Below are 11,077 nucleotides of genomic sequence, written 5' to 3'. Positions count from 1 at the left end.
GATAAAGATGTCTTATGATATGGCTAAAACTTATCATACTCTTTTAAGAGAATCAGAAGAGGTAACATTATTTTTATGATAAATTTTATTTTCTAACATTAAATATTAGATTATTAGTCAGTTGACAAATCAGGAAATTGAAGAATTTAAAGAGGCATTTATGTTATTTGACAAAGATGGTAGTGGAACTATATCAATTAAAGAATTAGGAGTTGCAATGCGTGCTTTAGGCCAAAATCCAACAGAGCAAGAGATATTAGAAATGATTAATGATATTGACATTGATGGAAATGGTGTTATTGAATTTCCAGAATTTTGTGTTATGATGAAAAAAATAATGAAAGAGACAGATGAAGAAATGGTAAGGGAAGCATTTAAAGTATTTGATAAAGATGGTAATGGAATTATTACAGTATCAGAATTTAAATTTTTTATGGTGAATTTTTTAAGATTTAATTTAATGATATATATATATAATTATTTATTTAATTTTAGATAAACATTGGTTTACAATTTAGTGAAGAAGAAGTTGATGAGATGATTAAAGAAGTGGATGTTGATGGTAATGGATCTATTGATTATGAAGAATTTGTCAAAATGATAAAAATATTTTAGATTGTTAAATGAATATATACATTTTTTTTTGTTTGTTTGCATATAAATATAAACCGGTAATTAGATTCGGTAAATCATTTTGTGTCGCTATTTATTAAATAAATGAATTTTGAAATTCTGGAATTGTTCTAGTAGTATTTGTAGATTTTTTGGGATCAAATGTTGTTGTACCAGAATTTGTAAATTCTGTGTTTTGTGAAAATTCTAATTTATGAATTATTGGATAAATTGTTCGATTTATATTGTTACTCATCCAATATTCTAAATATTCATCATTATTATTTGGTTCAACTTTGTATATCCCATTTTCGCATGTATCAATTGTTTCATAGGTACTTTCTATTGGAAAACATAAGGGTTTTTTTGCAAGTGTATTATTTATTTGTGAAGTATTCGTGTAATGCGTAGGATGAGATGGTAATGTATTAATTAATGTATTAACAGATTTTTGATTATTAGACATAGAAAGTGATTCGGCTTTGACATGTTGTTTGTGATTGGTAATGATGATAGAAATTAAACAAACACTACAACCCGTTGTCATAATAAGTATTACAATACCAAAAAATACCAACATTTCTGTAGTAAGTGGTATATTATTAAATGATAGTATAGAAGAATTTTTACTTAACATTTCAGTTCTATCTTCAATTTTTAAACTTGTATCTAAACACCATGGACAAATGTTTTGATATTTAGTTATTTCTACAAATGCATTAAAACAGCGACCCTGTAATTCAACAGTTACTGTAGATTGTGAAAATGATATATTTTGTTGATTTGGTAATTTAAATACTAATATTTCATTTGATTTATCACATTCATTAGGAATTTTATATAAAGGATCTAATCCAACAATATAACCTTTTAGTAAAACATTTTCGGGATGAGCATTTTCAAAAAAGACATTTAATATTATTTCACGAATCTTTAAATGTATAATAAATATATATATAAATCATTAATTTTTAACTTACTAAAACACTTTCAACATTAACTGGTGAATCTATACGATGCATTTCAAATTCATTTAAAAGTGATGTAATCAATTGAAATCGTGGTTCAGCACATCGTTCTGTTGAAAGGCAACTTCTTCTCCACTCAATATTTTTAAGTTTTGCTATTATCCATAAAGGTGATTCATTTTTTTCATTTATTAGAAGCATAAATGTAACTTTGAATAGCAAAAAATATATATAATTAAAATAAAATTTCATTTTTAGAGATGTTAATAAAACATAATATTTAAATTAAATAAAAGATTGCAATATTTTTATAGAGTAATATAAAATTAATGGCTGGAAATAATAATATATTAACTTTATGCATTATTTAACTTATATCATCATGAAAGGAAATAATAAAGATGCTTTAAGGTTTAAAAACGCAACTTCTTGACATTTTAAAGAAAAAGAAGCAAATGGATAAGAGAAATAATAATAATAATAATATATTGGTCAAATAAAATAAACGGTGAATTAAGATAGATTATGAAGTGACTATATATCATTTCATTTAAAATATTACCCAAAGATAAAAATATATAATAATTTCTCATACTTATCCATTTACTTTACATTACTGTAACTTTTTTGACGTTTGATAACTCTTTTTTTTTAACTTACATATTTTAAGCTGTAAATATCATTATTTGCCATTATAATACTTTAACTTTATATATTTATTGACATGTTAAGTTATAAAATAAGTAAAAGATTACATTATCAAAGAAAATTTAAAAAGAGGCAAAATAAAATATAAATGATAAGGAAACATATGTGTACATATTCATTAATAAACATATTGTATGTAATGCCTAAAAAGATAATAAATTTTGTGAAGAGCTAAAAAGTACGACATATGTAAGTAAAAAAATTAAGTTCTGATAGATGGAAAAAAAAAAAATTTTTCAACATATTGTTGGGTAAAATTAATACATATGATAATGAAAAAAATCTTTAAATAATTTGATGTTTTTTCAAACATATGTTCCTTATTTGATTAAGCATAAAATGTTTAAAAATTTTTATTAAAAAAACTAATATAAGAAAAGAAGAATTGTATATTTTAACATTGAATTATGAAAAATATATTATATCTATCAAGTATCATTGTTAAATTAAATTACTTTCTCTATGCCGGCATTAATTAACCAATCAAATTTATTCTCTATATTTGTTGGTTTATGTCTCCTTTTCCTTTTTTTTTCTGACACTCATCAATCGGTTTACTTTTATTTATTATTAGAATTGTGACTATGTTATTATATATTTAAAACTACTAAAATTAATACAATAATTTTATAAGATATGCCGACAAAAAAGATAAATTTTAAATGTTAATAAATTTGTCAATGTTAATTATGTTCATAATACTGTAAATTAAAATACAACAAAACCTTTTACATTAGTTTTTTTTTATAAATATTCTAATAAAATTGAAATAATTTTTTTTATCAATATTACACTTTCATAAGTTAAAAAAAAAATTCATTTACAATTATTTTTAACAAAATGAATCTTAAATAACATTAAAAGTACAATATTTTATGTTACTAAATTTAAAAAAAAAATGTTTTTTAACATTCAACAATTATAACAACATAAATTTGTATTAAATTTTCTCTTTTTTTGTAAAATAATAATAAAATAATTTAACCTTTAAAAAAAATTAAAGTTAAAATTTCTTTTTTGCATGTTTTCATTTTATTTTTATACTTTCTTTTGTTAAAATATAATATCAAATGTACAATTAAGAATATAAATATTTGTTTAAAATATTTAATATCATGATAATTATTTTAAAAAAAATAAGTAGTAGATTATACATTAGAAGATTAAAATAAAAAATATCTATTTGACAAACTTTGACAAAAAAAAATGTTCAATAGTAATTGATTTTTATCTATAAAATTTATGGAGACAAAATTGTATATTATATAAAAATAGTTTTTTTTAACCAATAAATAAAGAATTTTTTTTTTATTTTTATTGAATTAATTTAAATTTTTACTATTAAAAAATGAAATAAACTTTTTTATATTAATTTGATAATATATATAAAATAATAATTTCTCATAAAAATACACAAAAGGTTTAATTTTTTTCTCACTTTTTTTATTCATTTTAATATTTAATATGTATATAAAAGTACTGTTTATTACTATTTATCATGTAAATTATTAAACTTTTTTTTTGTGATTGAAAATCTAAAACTAGTAACCTACTTTTATGTAGATATATTTAAATATATTATAGAATTTATGAAAAAGCATCAGCGCTTATTGTTAATTTACCGATTTATAAATTGTTTATCCTATATTGCTCTAATTTATAAACATTATTATTAGTATAGTTTAAATGTATATTGTAAATGACAACAATTAACAAAAAAAAGACATTATAGTTTATTTGTACATTTTTATTACAATGAACAAATCATTGTAATTTTTTAATACACATAAAATATTTTTCTACACTTAATTAGTTTTTTTTTTTAACTTATATACAAGGTTATATTTTAAAATTGTTTGGATTCTTATTAAAAAAATATTACAATTATTTTTTTAATTAATCCTTTTCTTAAAAATTAATTATTATACAAATTATAAACATATTTTTTTCTACTTTAAAAAAATTTCTTCAATAATATAAATGTAAAAGAAAATTAATTTTTGTTTACAACATTAAAATTTTTAGTTTATACATAATTATAGTTATATTTTCTTTTAAAAATAATTTTTTGTTTAATTAAGCAGCAAATTACCAATATTTATATGTTACTAATTTTAGAAATTAAAAACAAACAACTTTATTTTTTACATATTCTTAAAAATTATTATTAAAAAACATCTTAATTATTTATACCATTTTTCTCAATATTTGAAAATGGAAAATTCATCATCAAAAAATCGAAAGGTAAGCTTAAACATATTTTAGTTATTTAAATTTGACATTTAAAAATGTTACCATAATGTTTTTTTTTTTTATAAAATTACAATAAAAAAAGGAATAAAGGATATATTTTTATAAAAGTATTATTACATACATTTCTTAGATATTTTTTATTTTTAATTTATTGTAAATATTTCTATGCAAATAATATTTACAGAAAAAAAATTTTACGAAAAATTTGTTTAAACAATTTTAATTGGTACATTGATATTTTGTTGGAAATGTTATCATTTACATTTTAATCATATGTTGATATTAAATTAAAAAAAATTATGTGTATTTTGTTTGGATTAATTTTATAAAAACTTGTAACCGTTAAAAATTATGAAATATATTAAAGTTGAAAACATCTATATATAATTAATAATATAGCTAACATTTAAATCTATATCATGACATATTTTTGTATTACTATTGCTAATGAAACAATTAGAAATGTTTAATCTTTTCAATTTATTATATTATGATGGTAACTATTATAAAATGTCAAATTTGAGTGTATAAAAGTTTTTCAAGGATAAACATTGAAAACCTGTTTTTATTTCACAATACAGTTAAATAAAATGTCATCTCAAAAATATTCTTTTCCTTTTTATGCTATCTTTTGTCATATTTTTAATAAAATTTTAAAATTATTTTAATAAAAACTTCTTTTTTTTATATTACTATTAGGAACAATTTAAATAAGAATGACAGATCAAAATAGTACAAAAATTTTAAAATATATAATTTATTAGATCTGCCACACTAGTTTCTTGTCATTATCTACAATATAAAAAGACATAATTAAAGTCAAAATTTTACTTTTAATATTATTCAACTTCATTTTTTACCTAGGTTGTAATTTTTTTTTTCTTTACTTTTTTTCTCTTTAAGTATGTTACTTTTTAAAATATTCTAAATATAAATATTCAAGATACGTGAAACTTTTATAAACTAAACTTTGAAAAAAAAGATTTAAATAATAGTACTATATACTTTTTTATTTATTTCACGAAAGTTTTATATATTCATGCAATTTTTTTTTTCAAATTAAAATAAGAAAATTTCTTTAAATTTACTATTTTTTTTTACATTATAAAATGATAAAATATGTTTAATAATATAATTATTCTAATTTTAATAGTTATAATTTTAGTATTTATGAAATATTAAATTCTTTTCTATCCTCTTTTCATGACATACATTTTACTCCACAAATTATGTATTAAAAATTTTTCCAACTTGTTTTTTTTTTTAATAATTGTAGTAGAAAAAGAAAAAAAGATATAAAATGATAATGTTAAAATTGGGCAAATAAAAGAAGAGCAATTGTTATGGTAGTGTATAATTTTTGTTTAATGATCAAGTGCCTGTAGAATAATTGTTGTTAGTTTATAAATTTCTATAAATATTTCTTATTTTCCATCAACATTGAACTTTTTAATATTTTTTTTTATTCAAAAGAAAAAAAAACTCATTAATATGTTGATTAGCTAAATTTTTAGTTGTTTAAAAAAAAAGAAAGTCATATTATATATAAATACATAATTTACAATTAATAGGAATGGATTAATTTTTTCTTTTAATTTGTCAAATTATTCAAAAGTTACATTAATTGTAAACAACTTTTTTTTTATATTTTGATAAAATTGTATAATTTATGTATAAATAACATTAGGTTAACTTTTCCTTATAAATAAATCATATGCTGTAAAGTATTTTTAAATTTTTGTAAACATTAAATTTTTCTCATTTAATAACAGGTTCATATTTGTTTGGACTACAAAATATTTAGAAAAACATTGTCACCATCTAAACCTGCAATTTTTGGTTTTTAAAATAAAAGAGCATCCCGCATATCAATCTGTATTATAAAAAGATATCTTTTCAAATAAAAGAAATATATTTATACATATATAATATATTGCAAATATATATTTACCATGAGTAGGTCAGGTAAAACTAGTTCATGAGATTATTTATAAATTAAATTCATAAAGAAGATAAATATATTTTTATATTTAAAGTACAATTATTTATAAATAAAACATTTTTGTGAATTTTCTTATATTTTATATTAAATATATTTTACTTTGATTATTTGTCATAATATTTTTAAAACATTTTTAGGAAATATTTTTTTATTCTTTTTAAATATTATTTATGTATACTTTTCTTATAAAAACATTTTTAATTGCTTAAAATACTTTATAATTTGATACTATAAAACTTTTAGATATACATTAATATTTTTTAAAATTATTTTGATTTAATCAACCTTAGAATTACAATATAATAAATAAAATTTATTTTGATAAAGTTATTTTAAAACATTTTTGTAACATAATTACATAATTACTGTATATTTACTTTTAAATTTTGATTCATTATATATTTTTTTATATGAGTAACCCATTTTATCATAAATAAAATTTTGTTCAAGGCTATTGAATAAATTGACATTAATGGATTTCTTGATTGTTAAAAATAAATAATTGGAAAATATTGTCATGATCACGTGAAAACAACCTATAAAAATTTAATTGTTTGGTGAATGAAAAATTTTTTTACTTTAATAGTGTTAAGTATATATTTAATGGTTATAAAATATAAAATTTTAAGAAGTATATATAAAGAGCATTAAAAGTTTATTTAAAATATTAATATTATTAATTAATTTAACTTCTTTACTTGTTATTCATTTATCTTTATAAACTATTGTATATATTTAACGATAATATTTACCTTTTACAGTTTTATTTAAAATTTATTTATATAATATTTATAATAGGCATATCAATATCGTTTTAAATTACCAATGAAATTTTATTTAGCTTAATTAGAAAAGTATTAAGTAGTTGATACAAAACGCAATTTTAATGTTCAATACTTTTATTTATTATTTAAGTTATACTACTTTTAACATTTTAAGTTTGTACTTAGTAACTTTTCTTATAATTGTATAACTAGTTATAAATTGTATTAAATTTATAAAATTTAATTACTACACTAATATAATTTTTTTTTAATTTAATAAAAGTATTAAAATTTTTTTTTATTATTAAAAATTTTGTTCTAATTTTAAAATTATATATATGTAATTAAAAAAAAAAAACAAATGATTTTTTGTATATATATATATATATTAACTTGTCAAATGACTATAAATTAAATTTACTTTTAGAACAATAATATTATTAAGTAATTGTTAATAAGATTTTATAGGTCTAACCTTATTTATTTAAAAAATGTCAAAATTTACAATAGGTATACTTAGATTTATAATAAGAATATGTTAAATCTTCTTTAAAAAAGTATTTATACGACTTATATTATATTTAATAATATCAACTATTCATCGATTTATCTTAATATCAACAGTTAGCCATATCGTGAAATTGTCTTTGGACTTAATATAACAAAAGAAAAGATATTTTCTTATTTAAATAGAATAACTTAAGTGATGCATTTATTAATATATAAAATGTTCATAAAAATTTTAAAATCATTGTTCAATTTTGAATATGTTTTTCAAGTGTTATATAATTATATTTATAATATATATATATATATATATTTTTTAATATATTTTTCATTTTATTTTTGTATATAGCCATATAATTGTATTTTAATTAATTATTATTGGATAACACATTTGTGTATATAATATTAAACTAGTTAATAAATGACATTTTAAATAACTGACAATAATTATGTTCCTTAATGTATTTTATTTATTTATTTTTTTTTATTCAAAATAATAATAAAAAGAAAACTTATATTATAGTTTTACTATAAAATAAAAGTATAACTGCTTTTAATAAAAAATAATCAGATTTAGAATTATTTAAGCTTAACTGGATATAATTTTCTTTTTGTTTATTTAACGACATGTTATTCAATACACCTTTTGTAGAATTAAATTTTATTATGATAGACTTTATTTAATAAAAATCATTTTTACTAATTATTGTTTTACACAACATTAATAAGTTCTTTTAAATATTTAATTGTTACTTATAAACAATTATAGACATAAATGTTTAGTTATAATTATTTTTACACTATATTTCATACTTATTTTTGGTAATTTTTTGTAATCAAAAAATATATTATTTCTTTTTTTTTACCACTATATAATCCAGCTTTATGAATCATTTTATAGAAAAATTTTTTAACAAAAGTATTTTATTATTTTTATAATGATAAATATATACATATATATCCGAAATAATAACTGTAATTAAATTTCATTACAATAAATCACTTTATAATAACTATTTATTTGACATACTTTATAATTTTGACATTATTAATAACATTGATTATAAATTTTACGTATATTTTTATATTTATTAAACTTATTTTTGTATATTTTTTTTTTAGATTGTAAAACCTAGTATGAACGTCTTTACTGTTGGAATGGATGAAAAAGCACCTGTCAAAACTCCAATAGATATACCACCTTCACCACCACCATCCTATAGTGCTAAACAAATATCGCAAGAAATGGGATCACCTATAATAATTAAAAAAAAATCAAGCTTTAAAACACCTTTGATCTGGCTTCTTGCTGTTTTTCTTATAGCATTTTTCACACTTACTCTTTCAGAGATTGCATACAATAGACAAAGAGATGAAAGATTTTTTAAACTTAGATGGGCTGAATTAAAACATAAAATGGGTTTTGATAAACAAAATTACAATAATGAAGGAGCAATTTTTAATTCTTTAAGAAGATCAAATGAATTTGGTGAAAGAATTATTCCAATTAATAATTCTCCATGGAGAAATGACAGAGATCTTAAAATTGAACAAACTACAGCAACTGTAACCACAACAACAACAACAACAACTCTTACACCTACAACTGAATCAAAGGATGTTAAATTATCTGATTCTGATGAATCAAGTATTGAATTAGGTAATGATCCAAGATTACAATTTTTAAAAAATATTTTACAAAATATTAAACAACATGCTGAAGATATGGGAATGGAAGGAACAATGCAAGTTTCAGTTATTCGTGTTGATCCAGTTGATGTTAATAAAGAAAAAAATAATAAATTTAGTTTAGATCGTGATTCATTTGAAGATAATACAATTAATAAACCAATTTTTGAACCACCACAAATTTCAACATTTTCTGATGATAATAAACCATTTTTCCAAACATGGAATCGTCCTCAACCACAATATATGAATCGTTTCCAAAGTTCTGAAGAAGATGATAAATCAGGTGAAATAAATGCATTTAATGACTACCAAAGAAGACGTTTTGGTCAAATTATCCAAGATATTGTTGCTCGTAGAATTCAGCAAGCTGCACTTTATAATGCCATTGCCCGCCAACAACAAATGGTAGCTCAAATGGATCAACAAAATAATTTTTATAACAGACAAGGTTTTTATGAAAATAATCAACAACCACCATTTATGGCATTCCAACAACCAACAATATTTATGGGACAACAACAACAACCACAACCACAACAACCTCAACCACAGTGGCAACAACCACAATGGCAACCAAATCAACAAACATTTTTCCAACAACAATTTCAACAACCAATTCCAGAAGTACAAAATTTACCAAAAATTAGTGTAAACGAAGATATGTCTGACCAACAACCATCAGATGCTGTTTGGAATAAACAAATAACAGAAATTAAAACTCCTGACTTGGTATGTTTTTTTTTTTAATTATTTATTTACATTTTAATGATATATTTAAGCCACAACAACAAGTAATAAAAGTTTCTAATGGTGATATTAAAATTAATAAAGGAGAAAATATTGTCGATACTATTAAACAACAACCAAAAGTTTCAAATGATATGTTCCCAGTTAGAGTTGCTGTCGCAAATGATGATCCAACAGAAACTATTCATAATGATATTCCAATGTTTCAAAGAGCTTTGTTTCAAGTAGATGAACCAGTCCCACAATTAGCTTCTGGATCTGCTTAAACAAAATAAAATGTGATAAAAAATGGAATAGAAACTATTCATTCAATAATTATTATATTTGAATGTAATGTTTTTTTTAATATTATTTAGCAAGCATATTTAACATACAAGGTGTATTTTGTTTCTTCCATATAATAGTGAAATAAAATTTCAACATACTCTTATTATAAAACTATTAATATATTTTATATTTAAAAATTATTTCAATTATTTTAAGACTTCAAAAGCTAAATTTTGATAAATCTTTTTTAATAAAAAAATTTTTATTTAATCTTTCAATTAATAAAAAGACATTTACCTATATCAAGTTACATTTAAAAAAAAAAGAAAACATAATTTTAAATTTTTGTTATCTTATGCATTAATTTTTTTTTCTTTTTAAAAATTATAAAAATTTATATATCACCATATTATATAAATAACTTTTGTAGTGCAATTATTAAGAAATAATTTAGCAAAAAGAAAAAAAATAATTGTTTTGTTACAAAAAACTATAAAAATATTTCTATATAACTTTTAAAACTTAAAAATGTTAAAGTTTTAAATTAAATGTTAACC

The 11,077-nt window shown here is 19.3% G+C and overlaps 3 protein-coding genes across 3 annotated transcripts; 2 read left to right on the top strand and 1 right to left on the bottom strand.

Moving 5' to 3' along the window:
• Positions 1 to 7: 7 nt before the first annotated feature.
• SRAE_X000204000 (Calmodulin-like protein 3) lies at positions 8 to 615 on the top strand (the record flags this gene model as incomplete). Its single annotated transcript, XM_024643296.1, has 3 exons — positions 8 to 61; positions 110 to 436; positions 496 to 615. The coding sequence occupies 3 exons, from the start codon at positions 8 to 10 to the stop codon at positions 613 to 615; spliced, it is 501 nt and encodes a 166-aa protein (XP_024499511.1).
• Positions 616 to 709: 94 nt separating this feature from the next.
• On the bottom strand, positions 710 to 1,781 carry SRAE_X000203900 (Hypothetical protein; the record flags this gene model as incomplete). The annotated part of the gene is made up of 2 exons (XM_024643285.1): positions 710 to 1,543; positions 1,593 to 1,781. The coding sequence occupies 2 exons, from the start codon at positions 1,779 to 1,781 to the stop codon at positions 710 to 712; spliced, it is 1,023 nt and encodes a 340-aa protein (XP_024499510.1).
• Positions 1,782 to 4,502: 2,721 nt separating this feature from the next.
• SRAE_X000203800 (Hypothetical protein) lies at positions 4,503 to 10,519 on the top strand (the record flags this gene model as incomplete). The annotated part of the gene is made up of 3 exons (XM_024643274.1): positions 4,503 to 4,532; positions 8,937 to 10,235; positions 10,286 to 10,519. The coding sequence occupies 3 exons, from the start codon at positions 4,503 to 4,505 to the stop codon at positions 10,517 to 10,519; spliced, it is 1,563 nt and encodes a 520-aa protein (XP_024499509.1).
• Between the last annotated feature and the right edge of the window lie 558 nt (positions 10,520 to 11,077).

This window comes from Strongyloides ratti, scaffold srae_chrx_scaffold0000004, assembly GCF_001040885.1.
Source record: "Strongyloides ratti genome assembly S_ratti_ED321, scaffold srae_chrx_scaffold0000004".
Lineage (NCBI taxonomy): Eukaryota > Metazoa > Nematoda > Chromadorea > Rhabditida > Strongyloididae > Strongyloides > Strongyloides ratti.
Note: the sequence above shows the minus strand (reverse complement) of the source record. Positions and strands in the feature narration are given on the sequence as shown.